General features: G+C 34.6%; 1 protein-coding gene across 1 annotated transcript in view; it reads left to right on the plus strand.

Moving 5' to 3' along the window:
* Positions 1 to 17349, plus strand: part of CNTN5 (contactin 5) — a 720133-nt gene that overhangs the window by 638707 nt on the left and 64077 nt on the right. Inside the window, exon 16 of the mRNA XM_036427705.2 lies at positions 11828 to 11986. Within this exon, the coding sequence (XP_036283598.1) occupies positions 11828 to 11986 (159 nt within the window). The remainder of the gene's footprint in view (positions 1 to 11827; positions 11987 to 17349) is intronic.

Genomic DNA, 17349 nt, shown 5'->3' on the forward strand with positions numbered 1-17349 from the left:
GGTCTCTAGTGAGCTTTCATCATTCAATGCTGTCACATGATAGTTTCTCCAATCCTTTCAGGCCTCTTTTTTTAATTGATGTAGAAACGTGAAACACACAGAATGTTTAATTATGAGTATTTGTTAATTTTGGTCTGAATTTTTTCTCTGATTTTCAATATTTTGTTAAACATTATTGTCATAAAATATTGATTATCATAGTACATATTTAATAAGTCCCAAATTCCTATCCAAAATGATAATTCCATTATCCTATAGGTAAATTATTAAATCATTTTAATAATGTTATTGCATTATGTGTATACCTATTTGGCTGTTTGCTTCTAGTCAGCCAGTGGTTCTGTTCGTTTTCTCAATTGACTTGTCATTTTTCAATTCTAAGGAGTTTATATGGAGTAATTTATTATTGGATATGCTCTTTTCTGTTTATTTATGCTAATATGTAACAGATAAGGAATTATTCCAGTTTTAATCTTTGATAAACCAAGAAAGTTCTCAGTTATCCTTTGTATCTTTTGGATGCTTCCAGTTGCAAGCAATAGAAAGCCCAACGCAGATGGATTTGAACAACAAGGAAATGTATTGGCTCTCATGACAGAAAGTAGATCTTTAAATTGGTTCACCGAGTGTCTCAAATATTTTTCAAGTTGATTCCATCTCTTCACTCTGTTGTCTACAAAGTCAATCTTGCCCTAGAGCTCCTAGTAGTCATTGTCTATCTGCTCAAATAACAGAGGCCAAATGCTTTCTTGTTCACATACAATAGGAGAAAAAACTAACACATCTCTACAAATGTCCATCCCTTCATCTGTTTTGGCAGTTTAGACCATATGATTATTCCTTAACTAGAAATTATCATAAAAAGATTGCAATGATCTAATAGGCTTAGATCAAACTTCCTGTACCAAGTTGTAATAGGCTTAGACCAAACTTTCACACCAAGTTCAGATGAGTTACCGTCTTTTCCAGCGTATAAGACGACCCCCCTAATTTTACAGTTAAAACATAGGTTTAGGCCTATATTCGCTGTATAAGACTGCCCCCCACTTCCCAGGCAACACCAGTTCTTTTTTTAATAGACCGCCTCTCTGACTCTGGCCAATCTGAGCAGGCTTTTTACTAGAACACAGTGTACATGTTCTGTACCCGAAGCTACACTGTGTTCTAGTAAAAAGCCTGCTCAGATTGGCCAGAGTCAGAGAGGCGGTCTATTAAAAAAAGAACTGGTGTTGCCTGGGAAGTGGGGGGCAGTCTTATACAGCGAATATAGGCCTAAACCTATGTTTTAACTGTAAAATTAGGGGGGTCGTCTTATTCGCAGGAAAAGACGGTAGCTAATTAATAGCATTTAACAAAGAAGATAATCTAACATAATTAATACATAATAAAAGTCTTTTTTTCCAGCATTTTTTAAAATCACAATTACTAGCAGGTGCTGTTGAGATGGCCAAGGTGGACATATACTAATCAGAGCCATCCATATAATGAAGGGTTAGTTCCATACACTGCCTTGGAATAAGTGGAGTGAGATTAGGGAGTCAGTCACAAATTTTATTTAATCTCTATCATACATTTTCTACCTCTAAATCCATTTCAATCAATAAAAATTATTTGCCCCTTCGTAATAATTTTCAATCCTATGAAATCTACATTTCCTGCCTGTGTTAAACTATGTGAAGTAGGAATGAATAATATAGAGTTAAAATCAGATACATATGCAGTTAAAAATAAGAATTTAACCCTTGATCTACTTACTATTGGAATGTTGTATAGCCTTGGGTGAGTCATTTGAACTTTCTGAGATTCAGTATTATCACTTGTGGAAAGGAAACATCAATACCATATTTGCTGTAAAGTTTAGAGAGAAAGTACATATCATTTAGCATAGTACCATCTACGTGATAGGTGGGCATTAAGTCATTATCATTTCAGCATTTTTTTCCACATTAGAAGCTCCTCAGAAGATAGCGATTGTTGACTCTGCTAACAATAGTACATTTTTTCTTTTAAAAATCATTTTCACATCTATTTTTATTTATTTTGATAAAACAAAATGTGGTAGATAGGTTCTTGTTTATATTGATTTAAAAAAACGAAGCATTTTGAAATCTGTAATGTTGTTAACATTACTCATCCAGTGAGAGGTATAATTAGTGCTAATATAGCTATTCACAAAGTATTTTTCATGTACAGTCACCTAAATAATTTTCACAATAATGACATAATTCCAATTATACAAAGTCAAGAAACTGAGACTAATAAGGTGCAGAAACATGCACAAAACTCTTGTATAAAAAGTCAAAACTGGAATAAGATTCTTTTGACTCTACCAAAGAATCTTTTCTTAAGATCAGTTTTTTTGGAAATAGAAGATTCATAAAAACTTCCTATACATCTTGTACAAAATACAATTCTGAAGCTCTAGTCACAGAAACTGTAATTTAGTTACTATTGAGAACAGCCAAGGAATCTACATATTTTTTACAAACATGCCAGAGACTTTTGTTGCTCATCCAAGTCGAAAAGACACTAATAGCCTGGTTTTTGTTATTCTTGTTGTTTAGAAACACACCACGTTCATATGAGTAGCTATTAATAGCATTTAACAAAGAAGATAATCTAACATAATTAGAACCCTACTTTTTAATATATAGTAAAAGCCTTTTTTTTTTTCAGAACAGTGCTATGATTTTGCAAAGGTATATTACTCTTTCTCATATTTTCATGGGTCAAAGTGAAAATGTGTAAAAAAATAACAGCTATGCTAGGCTGTTAAATTAATTTTAAAAGTATTCATACAATCATATATTATAAATCTATATTTATAACAGACTACATGCAGAGCGCTGTACTAGGCATTGGAAATATAGTAGTGAGCAAATTATAAGCACAATTCCATCTCTCCTATAGCTAAAATCCAAAGAGGAAAGCCACCATTAGTAAAAGAATCACATAAATTTTAGAAAGTTTTAGCTGTGATTTCAACTATGAATGAGATAATAGATCAACTGAAGGACTTGTATACATGCAGATAAGCACAACCAATGGACATAAAGCTCTGGGGAGGGAGGGGATGTGTGGGAGGGAGGGAGGGGGAAAAATCAATAAAATATGTAAAAATAAATAAATTAATTAATTAATTTTAAAAAAAAAAGAGAGGTAATGGCACTATGAATATATAGTGGAGTGACAGTACCTTGGCAGTGCACTCAGAGAAAGTCTCCTGCAAGGAAGTGAAACTAAAGCAGAGATGTTAAATAAACAAGTGAGGAGGGACAGGAATTGCATGCTGAGAAACTAAGTTAACATAGATGACATGTATATAAGTATATAGGCAATTATAATAATAATAATGAATATGATTATGATTGATATGAAAAATGGGAAGCATTAGCAAATTATTTTTAAAATAAACTTGCTTTTTAAAAAAAATAATTTGAAATGTTCATCTCTCATTCCAATCCTTAACTGCTTCTGGTAAAAAAAAAAAAAAAGAGTTGATTATTCTCATGGGACTGAAACATGACAAAGGTTAGTAAATAATAACAAACTAGGTTAGTAAATAATAAGAAATTTAAGAACACCCTCTAGACTTCTTGAGGAACTTAAGATGGTAAGAAAGCATCTAATAACTTAAAGAAGGAGAAATGCAATACTTTATGAAGTTGCACTTTGCTAGCCTAGTACGTTAGGAGTATATCAGGAAACATTTTTTGCATAAAAATATTATCAATACACCATGCTCCCTAAATAAGGTTGTATCATAATTTCTCATAATTCTATTATAAAGATGAGAAACTCAACAACCACTTATTCATAGGTATTAATGCATGATGAACTATAAAAAATCTATTCACATCATTGATTATTACTTTTTAATGAAATGCTTTAGTGTTATTTATACTTTTTTTATTTGTGTCTATGCAAAATGACTCTTGCACTGGATGGTTCATGGCATATAACTTAAGTACATGATAAAAATAAAAATATTCTTTGTGGCCTGAGTTATTGAGCTTATTCTCCTACAATGTAGAATCTACATCAATCTAATGGTCTAGACCAGTGGTCGGCAAACCACAGCTTGTGAGCCACATGCAGCTCTTTGGCTCTTTGGCTCTTTGACTGTGGCTCTTCCACCAAATACCACGTGCAAGCATGCAGGTACAGTGAAACTGAAACTTTGTGGCCCATGCTCAGAAGTCGGTTTTCAGCCTGGCGAGTCTATTTGGAAGAAGTGGCATTAGAACACTCAGGGGGCCAAAGAGGTGGAGCTAAATCTCCTCTTCACTCGGTGTTAGAAGACATGTTCAGAACTTTGCTTCCATGAATGTCTGCCATCCCTATGTGTGTTTAGAAGTAAGAGAGGTCTACCCCCAAGCAATATTTAAGAGCTTGAAAATAGAATTTAAGATACCATCACATATTTGATATCAAATTTTTAATTTTCATTTTAAACAGTTTAAAAGAAAAAGCCCACTTAATGTTTTAAATCCCAACACATATAATTTTCCATGTAAAACTTTGATATGAGAAAAACAACATGAAAGGTCCCAAAATCAAATAAAAATGAAAACAAACTGAATAGATTTTCAGTGTAAAAAATAGCATATAAAATTGGTATACTTGTTGAATCAGTGAGTGTCAGCTCAGGTAGCAAATGTGATTTTATTTTGGTGAGAAAGAGCCAGAAAAGTGGTTGCACTAGGGTTATGGTTGGCAAACTGCGGCTTGCGAGCCGCATGCGGCTCTTTGGCCCCTTGAGTATGTCTCTTCCACAAAATACCACTGCCTGGGCGAGTCTATTTTGAAGAAGTGGCATTAGAAGAGTTTAAGTTTAAAAAAATTGTCTCTCAAAAGAAATTTCAATCGTTGTCCTGTTGATATTTGGCTCCGTTGACTAATGAGTTTGCTGACCACTGGCCTAGGGGTTCAGTCTCGCATTGGGAAAGTTTGTAAGAACTATTCCTCAAAAAGGTGGGACAGTTACATCACGAGAACTGTAAAGCCCACCACCACAAGGTGTTATCTAAAAGTAATTTTACAAGAAGTCAGCATTCAACTTCCTGTTTGTTATCACATTGACTTGTCACAATTTGCTTTGAACAAGAAATATCACTCAGCTGGTTGTCAAGACTGACTCCTGCTTCAACAATTTTTTCTCCCCAAGCAGGAGGGCTGATTTGTTTGTTTGTTTGTTTGTTTTTTTGTTTTTGAGGAGGCATTTTTCTATCTCAAGTACTCCGTCCTCATCTGAAAAATAATAGTGTTGAACTAGATGACTCCAGTTCATTTCAGGTGTTATGATTATGTAATGTTGTCTTTGTTATGCTAATAACATGAAAAAACAAGACCTTTATATCGTATTTATGGTTTTTTTAAAATATATTTTTGTTGGTTTCAAAGAGAAAGGTAGAGGGAGAGAGAGAGATATAAATATCAGTGATGAGAAAGAATCAGCATATGGCTGCCTCCTACACGCCCCACACTGGGGATGGAGCCCAAAACCCAGGTATATGCCCTGACCAGAGATAGAACCTGTGACCTCCTGGTTCATAGGTCAATGTTCAACCATTACGATACACCAGCTGGGCTATTTTTGGGTTTTGTTTTTTTTTCCCAACTTTAAAAGTCAATGGCTCCTCAAAAGAAAACATTTTGTAGCTGAACATTAGGTCAAAGGAATGAGTCAAAGTGATAGCAATCTAACAGCAAAGCAGAGGAGCTTTGGGTTGAAGACCTCCTCCTGCTTGGGACCTTTGTGCCTCAGCATCTGTTCAGACATCATCGTGAAGAAATAAAGGGACTGTGTCCATTTTTCTAAATGGTGTATTTTCAAATTATACATTTATGTTAGGGGTCCTACATAGCAGCACTGCCAGGGGATGAAGGGAGGGGGCCTTTCCAGATTCTTGCCCGCGTGACACTGACTCATCACAGCTAAGCAAAAACTTAATGAGACTTCTGCTAAATTGGTGGCATCTGTATAACATTCAGACAATAGTTACTGCCACACATTTGTCATCTCTGAGATATATACCGATTAATCTATTTTCAAAGATTTCTTCTGTAAATTAGCAGTAAAATCATTTGAAGAAGAAATTTACTTCATAATTTTTTTAAAAAGTCAAAAGATGGTAAAAATATGACCATTATTAACAGGCCTTAAAAAACAAAGGTAATGTTTGTATTGATATGATATTCATGTAGTTCACTCCTAAATATATACAGGAAACTAATTGCAGCCATTCAGTATGAAATATTTACAAGCATACCTTTCTCTGTAAATAGGACATTGATAAAGCAATACTAATACAATAGCTATAAATTTCATTTTCATTTTGGTTGAAAATTGTTCTTGATTTGTCTTAAAAGGTACATCACTTTTTCAGAATATTTTTACAATAGCATATTAATAAAAATATTTCAGATTTATAAAAATTTAGAAAAATTGCCCTAGCCAGTTTGGCTGAGTGGATAGAGCATTGGCTTATGGACTGAAGGGTCGTGGGTTTGATTTCAGTCATAGGCATGTACCTCAATTGCAGGCTCCTCACCAGCCCAGGTCCTGGTTGGGATATGTGCAACCAATCGATATGTTTCTATCACATCAATATTTCTCTCTGACTTTTCCTCTCTCTTCCATTCTCTTTGAAAATCTATAGAAAAATATCCTCAGGTGAGCATTTAAAAAACAAAATTTAGGAAAATGATCTGTCCATAGTAAATTTCTAATAATAATGAACCTTGTTAAATCATGAGAAGGTTTCTCTTCATTCATGGAGCTGTTCTGTCATTTTTATTAGCATCCCCCTCTAAGCTTGACCCCCAAAAAATGTTAATTCAAATATATTTTGATTGAACAAAAAAACGCTATCATATTGGATATTTGTCTTAATGATTATTTTAAAATATATTTTACTTGTTGTTACACAATGTTTCAAACTCAAAACATAATTCCTCCTGGACTTGTTTTTTCTTCCTTTTTCCTTTCCTTTCTTCCTCTACAAATATTTATTGGTTGTCTAATAGATGCCAAATACCATATTCACTATTCAGACAAATAGAAATTATAGAAAAAAATATAGTCAATGTAACAAGTGTTATAATAAGATATAAAATATATTCCCAAAGCACTTAAGCATAACGTTATCACTGCCTGGCCTTTGTTTCTTTGTTAAAAAAAAAAAATCTGTCTGCCACAGGATTTTAACACAACTGGGGCCAGAATTCTATTTTGTCCTTCTGTAAGCCATTCATCTCCACCTGACCCCATCAGCACAGTGTTTTACACATACTTGGCATTCAGTAAATGTTTAGTTAAATAGGATACACTTAAACTAGCACATAGGTATCACAATATGGAAGCTTTCTTTAAAATAATGACTTTAAAAATAACTTTAGAATGAATACATGCTTATTGCACAGAATTTGAAAATCCAAACAAGTATAAAGAATACAATTTAAATAACTATATTCTCACCTCAAAGCAATAACTGTCATGTATACTTTAATGCCCTTTTTTCCAGTCTTTTTATTTATGTATTTGGCAAATTATTATTTATATTGATACATATAAAGTTTCATTCCACTATTTTCACTTACATAGTGAACATTTCCCATATCATTACATAGTTTTCTGTGTTAAGCAGTTTAATTGCTGCCTAATATGCCTAATATTCTATCATAAGGTTTTATGATTTGAGCATTACATGATTGGACAGTTCATTCTTTATAATGCTTTGTAATTATAAATAATTGCACAGCCACAATCATATCCAAGGTGCATAAACCTTGTTCACTGTTACTGATTATTTTGTGATGGACTATATTGTAAAATAGATGCATATAGAGAAAAAATACTTGGTGATTTATCAATTATATTGTAAATTTTATTTTGTGTTCCAGTTGAAGTTTTTAAAACATTATTTAGAGCAACTACCTATTACCTATCAATAAATATACCTTTGAGATGACTAATTTAAACATTTTCATAGACTCAGAAGACAAATAGTTTGATTTAGCAAAGCTATTTTTTACAATATTTTTTTTTATCACACAGAGGTGGTTGTTAAATGCTTTTTGCAGAGATAAATACATATAATGCACGAAATGGAACAGAATAAATGGGACAATACAGAAGACCTCAAGAATTGAATTATGCTGATAATTAACCCTGTGTGTACACATTAACTAAATTTCAAGTCTGTTTTCATAACATCTTAAAGGTCCACCTGAAAAATTTCCTATCTGTGAACAAACTCTCAAATTAAACTGTTTTGAAATCTGTTCCAATTATCCATCGCTGCCCCAAAACTTAGTGGTTTAAAACTTCAGTGTATTATTTGTCCTCATCCCATTGGCAGCTGACGGGCACAGCCAGGTTCTTACTGGGATTGCTCATGCACAGGAGCCACCTGGTGGCTGAAGCTCCGGTGAATGACTTCCTTACTCACATGTATGGAGCCTGGGCTGGGATGTCTGGAATAGCTAGGGGGCCAGTTGACTCTCCCTCTGTCCATGAGCCTTTCCAATTGGTTAGCTTAGACTTGCTTACAGAACGGTAACCTCTGTGTAATCCGACTTCTAACCAAGGCAGCTGAATTTTCCCATGAAGATTCCACCAGATCTGTGGTGAAGCTTGCCCAACTGCTTATAACCTCTCCCCAAAAGTCAAGCAGTGTCACCGCTACTATTATCGTTTGGGTCAAAGAGTCCCAGGCCAGCCCAGATGGAAGGCGGTGAAAGTGCAAAAAGCTTCACTTTTCAATAAGCATGTACAGGCAGGGAAGGGAGAGATGGTGGCCACAGAGCCCGAAATGGATTTTTAAAAGCCATTTCTATCCCTCCCACATGATTTAAATGCGCCTTTCCCTTAGCACGAGCCTTTACTTGTTCTTTTCTTCATTCAACTGAAGCAACTCCTAGGTTAACAGAAAAGGGAGCTCAAGACCAAAGGGCTAAATCTCAACTGTTCTGTCCACTAGCACTGGGACTTGGGCAAATAACTGCTCATTAGAATGGACTCTGACACCCACTGTCTAGCATAAGACCTGACATACAATAAGGTTATTCACTAAGTGATATTGACCAAACAATCCCTTTTAGATTCTATTACATTCTCTATGAAATAAGGATACTAAAGCCCACTCCAATAACATAGAAATGCATGAACCAATTAATGTTTGCAAAATACTTAAAGCAGTGCCTTGCTATGGTAGCTGTTAGTATCGTTATTACAGTTAATAGTCTTATCATTATATTATCATCATTATAGTCTCTTCTCCATATCCCTGTCACCGCAGTGTAATAACTTGTTAGACTTCTTCAGCACCTGGATCTCATTTATTTTTCTCATCTGATCTGTAGCCATTATTTTAATACTTTGAACATTCCTACGAGTGACATGTCAAGCACACTCTTTCATAAGTCCTTGACCTTTTCAGCCCTAGTAATCATATTCTCCACTTCATTCTAGATAAACATGGTTCTCATTTAAAAGTATTCTACAAATTGTGCAATCTTTCTTCTCACAACACAAGTTTTGATTCTTATATTCCGCTCAAGTTTTGATTCTTATATTCCGCTCTCATAATAACCTGGTTGCCTTTACTCCTTTTTTTATTCTAGCCTATCAGCACCATTCTGTCTTTACATGACTCCTTAAAGCATTGGCATTTTTTATAATAAGTCATACCAAATTTACAAACTCAAGTTTATACTTGAATGAGCCCAAGTAACTATTTTCTCTGTCCCTAGTCCTGGCTTTCCAGCCTAACTTTGCTTATTCAGTCAGTTCTATTTCAAAATGGTGCTATTGAACCAAATGCTTTTAACTCCAATACTTTTCCAAAATATTTACAGTCATGTCTTTCCTCTCTTATCATGTACTTATTTCAGACATTTCCCATTCTCCTCTAGCTCCTAGTCCCATTATCAGCCAATTACCTTTACTTATTCTTTAATGAAAATTTTAAGAGAACCTTTCCAAATGAGCTCTCTTAGCTGCCCAAAAACTTTCTCTCTATATTTTTGTTTCTTTCTTCATTTCTCCTAGACGAAAAAACTGTTACTTCTCAAGATTATTCTCAGTAATTTTGCTCACAATCTTAATATTTTGTCACTTTCCTGATAGAATAGTCCCTGTCTTCTAACTCTTTGGTCTCTTCTATCTGCTGCTGGTTCTTCTTAATCTTGATTAAAAAAAATGTTAATTTTGCTGAAACCGGTTTTGCTCAGTGGATAGAGCATCGCCTGCAGACTGAAAGGTCCCAGGTTCGATTCTGGTCAAGGGCATGTACCTTGGTTGCAGGCATACCCCCAGTGGGGGGGGGAGGGGTGCAAGAGGCAGCTGATCGGTGATTCTCTCTCATAGATGTTTCTAACTATCCCTCTCTCTTCCTCTCTGTAAAAAATCAATAATATATATATATATATATATTTTTTTTTTTTTAATGTTAATTTTGCCCTAGCCGGTTTAGCTCAGTGCAGAGAGCATCAGTGTGTGGACTGAAGGGTTCCTGGTTTGATTCCAGTCGAAGACATGAGTACCTTGTGTAGGCTTCTCCCTGGCCTGTGTCCTGATCAGGGCACATGCAGGAGGCAACCAATCAGTTTCTCTCAATTGATATTCCTCTCTTCCACTCTATTTTAAAAAATCAATGAAAAAATATCCTCAGGTAAGGATTTAAAAATGTTAATTTCTCATTTCCTAAAAATGTCATTTGCCCAATGAGGCTTTTAAAATTAAAATTCTCTACCAAGAGGTCTTTTCTAACCACCCCCATCTCTTTAGCATCCCATTTCTTAGTTTCTTACAGTCCAATTCAGCCCTTACTGCTCAGGCTTCATAATCACCAAATCCAAACATCAACTTCCTATATAAGGACTAACTCAGAAAATAAAGTACTTAAGTGTGAGGTTTTTCTTAATTGAAAATAAAAGTGTCCTTGCAACTTGAATGGACCATGTTAGGAAATAGAAAAAAAATGTCAATAAGAAAACTAATTACTTTTTAATCAATGAAATGCAAGTACATATTTTTAAATGCTACTTTAGAAATCAGTATTTCAGAAGTTATAATACAAAGGTATATTTTTCCTCATATCAGATCATCGTTGTTTCTTCAAGCTAAAGTCTACATGCATGTATATAGATTAATCATCATATTCTATATCAGTTTTACATAATCAAAAGTGAAATAACCTTCTCTGGTTCATACAATTAATAATAATAAATAATAATAATATAACCACACCATCCTTTTAACTTCCCACAATTTTTTTATACCTCATTTCTAGTATTTGCTCTTCCTTGCTCTGAACTTTCAGATCTCCCCTGTAAAAGCTTAGGCTACTTGAAAGTCACATTAGAATATTTGTACATTTTAGGTTTCCTGAGCATGAAATGTAGGCCTGTACACCTATACCTCATTAGTAATAACAGGATAGTTTTTGTGCCTGATGGCATTGCCTATCACTTCCTGTTGCTGCCTCTATAAGCTGTGATTGATTTCAACAGCCAGAGTTGAAATATCGACATTCGTGGGCTTGTTTCTATTTTTTTTTCTTTTCCTATAAAATATAATGGTAATTAGTAGTTGCCTCCAAGCACACAGTGCTAGAAAAAATCTAATCTATAATTATTTTACCCCCAGAAATCATAAAAAGCAGCTTGCATCCCATCGCTTTTTACTTCCAATTTTTATTGCTAAATACGTATTCTATTAAAGACAGTTACATAGTTTTATTAAGCCTTCATGGAACTACAATTTCTCATGGCTATTTATCACATCCCGTACTCAACTTTACCCGTTCTCTTCTGTCTGCAGGTCCCCCAGGCCCACCAGGGATCGTGATCGTGGAAGAGATCACCGCAAACACAGCCACACTCTCCTGGAGCCCAGCAGCTGACAACCACAGCCCCATCTCCTCCTACAACCTGCAGGCTCGCAGCCCGTTCTCCCTGGGCTGGCAAACAGTGAAAACAGGTAAGAGGTTCGAAGGCAATATCAGATGTAATCAGAGCAGCTTCCCATCATGAGCTCTTTTGCCATATATATATAGATATAGATATAGATATAGATATAGATATAGATATAGATATAGATATAGATATAGATATAGATATAGATTTAGATTTAGATATAGATATAGATATAGATATAGATGTAGATATAGATATAGATAGATATATATTGAGAATTTCAGAGGAATATTTTTGGATGCTTGAAACATTATCATTTATTCCAAATACTAAAGGCCCAATGTGCAAGGGTAGGCCCTCGCAGCCCCAGACAGTCATTCTGTTGTTCCACCTTTCAGTCGATTTGCATATTACCCTTTTATTATTATAGGTTAACCATTGTTTGCTTCTTTTAATAAAGCTGCCTTGTTTTTTTACTTATTGTAATAACTTTACACTCACATAAAAATTTGCATATTGATTTCGGTTAATTTGCATATTACTCTTTTATTATTATAGGTTAACCATTGTTTGCTTCTTTTAATAAAGCTGCCTTGCTTTTTTCTCTCCTCAATCCCAGGAAGGAACCACATCATGTATATTTTGTTTTTTTACTTATTGTAATAACTTTAGACTCACATAAAATTTGCAAAAATAACACAGATTTCCTGTGGACTCAGCCCTCAGAGTCCCCCCAGGATAACATAGCGATAGCACTATTATCAAATGGGAAAGATGGCATTGCTCAAAGTTATTAACTAAACTACAGACTACATTCCTATTTCACCAGTTTTTGTATGCTACTTTTAGTATAAGTTCTATAAAATTCCATGAAATTTTATTGTAAAGATTCAAATCACCACCACTGATCATTACTCCAGTTCCTTGTGCTACCTCTTTATAATCACACAGGAAAAGAAAATCTGACATCAAATTACATTATATAAAATAATGCAGAATTTTAATGCCTGCTTCTAAGATATTTGCATTACATCTTAATTATTTCAAAAATCATTTCTTCCCAGATGGTTTCCATTCCATGTTACAACTAAACTTCCACTATCTCTCCAAATATGTCTATTTATAAAAATATGTGGCATCATACTCTCCAGATAGTTATTAGGAATTTATTTGACAAATTGGTATTTGAAAAGTATACAGTGTCGATACAATCTAATCTTCAGGTGCAGTTGTCCCTACTGAGTAGGGATTTGTGATTTTATTTTACTGCCCAAATATAAAATTAATTTGCCTGTTTAGAAGTAAAATATAAAATTAATAAAACATTTGAGTGCAGTCAACATAAAACTCAATTAACTGGAATGTCGTAGGAATGATGTGGTCCATTTTGTTGCTTAAATAAATTAAATTTGAGAAAAAACTTATGTTTGTGTAAAAATTTACAATTTCCAGAGGAAGGAAATATATTTATTTGCAAAATATAATTCAAGTCTTTCTTGATATTAGGTGTCTATATTAATTTATAGAATTCAGTTTGGTCATCATTATTGTGTTCAATACATGTACACATATTTATTTTGTAATATACATAATTGTGGGATAGGCCTCATTTCTGGCTCCATTTTAACCCTGTGATGCCTGTGCATATTCAAGAAATTGTAAGAATCTCTAAGTTTGGCAGATAACTCTGAAAAGGACACAAATTCAAGCCACATGAACAGGTTTACACAAGAACACTTACAACCTCTGCCCCAGTGCTCCCAAAGTGTCCTCAGTGTGACAGCCCGTGTATTTTGTTCTGCAGCCAGGAAATGGATTCCCCTTCAGAACTGGTGTTATGTATGCGCTCAACAAATCCATTCCCCTGCCTCCTGCTATGTTCCCTGCCCACTCTTGCCTCTCTGTCCATACATCTTACTACTTGAGGATGTTTCCTTGTGGGTACATTGCAATACACATTTACTTGCTCACCATATGCCCTTGTTCTAGTCGCAGTGTTTTTCAACCTTTTTTGGGCAAAGGCACACTTGTTTCATGAAAAAAATCACGAGGCACACCACCATTAGAAAATGTTAAAAAATTTAACTCTGTGCCTATATTGACTATATATAAAGTAATTCTCTTGAATAGGAATCAAATAAACACAAAGAAAGTATTTTATAATTACTTTATTATGAAATATTAAGTAAACAAAATAGTGAAAAATTATAAAATTCTTGTCTTGTCTGCACCTACGGCACACCAGGCAACATCTCGCGGCACAGGAACAGCGGTTGAAAAACGCTGAGTCCCTCTGACCTTAACTCATGGTATACCAATCCAGGACATCAATTCTTCCTCCTACTATACCCATAGTTTCCTAGACACTCTTATTCCTTGGTTTCTAACATCTTGGTACACCTGTTTCTACTTCTTGTTGTTTGATAGATGATTGAAAAACAGATTGATAATATGTGTGTGTTAATATACATATTTGTATACTATATATGCATGTATACTTATATAAACTTTGAATATTTTGGCATGAGCTATGGACAAATGAGATTGTATGTTGTGGGGAGCTCAGGCATTTGAACTAAATGTTAGTTTTGGGATTATTTGTTTTAGAAACTCTTACTATAAAGTTACATCTTTATCTTTCAAATATAATCTGAATACTGGAAACACCTTAAATTGTGAGTTTTTAAAATTCTGATCAGCAAGTACTTTTTAAAAAATTGATGATTGCTATGTATAAGAAAAGAGACATTTTTGAAATACATTTCTATAAATGATTGATTTTATTTGCCCTTGATAGTAAGAGGGCTCTAGCAGGATGTCTCTTAACCTAATGAGGCCACTCATTTTTTCAAAACTCAGCATCTCTTAGAGCTACTGGCAGAGGCGGGACATCCTCCAGGCAAACCTGCCAAGGATCAGTCCTCAGCGCTTGTGTGCCCTAAAGTAGCTGTTTTAAATGTATTCTGCTTTTACCAGCTCCTAGCACAGTCTGACACAACTTCTTGCATGCTCCTGACAGGGAAAGAAATCCCTCTAGAGCCACATCAGCAGTAGGCCTTTTGTTTTAATAGTTGCTCCCTCATCTAAAACAATTCCAATAGAGATAAGCTGTAAGGCATAAATATTAGGAGGAAAAATGGATATGAACTCTCCGATAAAGTTAATGTAATTCATTAGCTAGTATTTAAAAAGCACTTAAGATTCCTTCACACATCAACATGAATACAAAGAATAGTGAGTTCTTCGTTTTTGACAAAAAAGTAATGAGTTGCACCTGGACCTTTTGGCTGAGCACATCTGGAATTAACTTATTAATACTGCCTACCCCCAAATCAGACTCCCATCAGATGACTGGGAATGGGACTAATTTACTCATTTTGAAGTGATTATGAAAACAATGATAAAGCCGAAACCAGTTTGGCTCAGTGGTAGAGCGTAGGTCTGCGAACTGAAAGGTCCCAGGTTCGATTCCAGTCAAGGGCATGTACATTGGTTGCGATCACATCTCCGGTAGGGCGTATGCAAGAGGCAGCTGGCCGATGTTTCTCTCTCATTGACGTTTCTGGCTCTCTATTTCTCTCCCTTCCTCTCTGTAAAAAATCAATAAAATATATATAAAAAATGATTAAAAAAAATAATTTCCCTTGCAAACCCCTATCCTGGTCGAACAAATTGCTTTTGATTTGGAAACCTAACTCTCTTCATATTACTGAGCGGTATCAGCTGACCTAGTTTTTAACTATGTTTAGAAATAACAAATCACTTATAATCATAGAATTGATTTGTCATTGTTCATTCAAATATGGTATTTACTGTTCTTCTGTCCGTGGCTACATCTTCTGTCGCTGGATGTTTTCCACTGATTGATTGGCTGATTGCATTTGTCAACCGGAGAGGCTTATTTAATTTTCATGCAATTATTTCATTAAAGCCTTGGATGAAATTATTTCACTAGAAGGCATTTTGACAAGTTTCTCCCTGAATCAATATGGGTTCCTCCACTGTCTTTAGTTGTTGTGTGTTGCCTCTGAAGCAGAATGTTTTCTTTGAAAGTCTTATCCTCATTGTTCCAGAAAGAACATCTCTATAGTATAACTAGAAGTCTGATCCACAAAAATTTGTGCAAGAGTAGACTTTCCTTCCCCTGGCTGCTGCCTCTGGCTTTCCTCTGGCACCTGGGACTCAGGCTGTCTTCCCTCTATTCCGGAAAGAACTTTCATTCTAATTAGCCTATTACCCTTTTATTATTATATATACTGCCAGGCTTTTAAAATACCTATGTTAGTATACATTCTCCATTTGCTTTAATCTCCACAATAATGCTTTTGGCATAAAAATTCCTAATTTTAATTTAAAAGTTTGTTTCTAATTTATTTCATATTGCACATTATTTCCTCAAAAATTTTAATAACTTTAACTCATGCTTTTTTGTAGCCCTTACAAGTAGCAAGTAGCTTTGGGAGGAAGGATATTTTTATATTTTAAATTAAAATTCCTTTTAAAAATACAGCCTGAATAATGACATCAAAATTAAAATAGAAACTGTTCCAATTTTTATCACAACTATTTGAACTCCCCTTTTATTCATTTGATAAAAATTTATCAAGCAGATTTCAGCTAGTATTCTAGGCACTTAGGATATATGACTGAACAAAACAAAAAATGCCCATCTTTGTGAAGATTGTATTCTCATGAGTGAGGACAAACAATAAAGAGAGAACTAATAAACAATGAAATTATATAGTATTTTTTCAACTTAATGAATGGAAAAAATAAAGACAGTATTGTAAAGAGGATCAAAAGTTCCAAGGTTGCCGAAACCGGTTTCGCTCAGTGGATAGAGCGTCGGACTGCGGATTGAAAGGTCCTGGGTTCGATTCTGGTCAAGGGCACGTACCTTCATTGCGGGCACATCCCCAGTTGGGGATGTGCAAGAGGCAGCTGGTTGATGTTTCTCTCTCATCGACATTTCTAGCTCAATATCCCTCTCAATTCCTCTCTGTAAAAAAATCAATAAAATATATTTTTTTTAAAAAAAGAGTTCCCTGGTAGCCCTAAAACTCTGACTCACTGATCCTCTCATGTTCCTATATATACTGCTTCTAATGCCTTTGCACTATTTACTTCTTCAACCTGGGATGTTTCCCCCCAGATATTGGCATAGCTAAACATATACTTCCTTCAAAAGTTTATTCAAATGCACCTTCTCAGTGAGGCTTATCCCAACCACTCTATTATAAATTTCAACCTGGCTGTGGAGAAGAGGGAGCCCTCATGCATTGTTGGTGCAATTGCAAATTAGTTCAGCCATAGTGGAAAAGAGTATGGTATGGGAATACTAAAAAAAATAATAATAAAAAATAAATAAATAAATAAAATTACAATATCACTCAGTAATTCCACTTCTGGGTATTTATTTTAAGAAAC

This window comes from Pipistrellus kuhlii, unplaced genomic scaffold (genome assembly GCF_014108245.1).
Source record: "Pipistrellus kuhlii isolate mPipKuh1 unplaced genomic scaffold, mPipKuh1.p scaffold_m20_p_9, whole genome shotgun sequence".
Classification (NCBI taxonomy): domain Eukaryota; kingdom Metazoa; phylum Chordata; class Mammalia; order Chiroptera; family Vespertilionidae; genus Pipistrellus; species Pipistrellus kuhlii.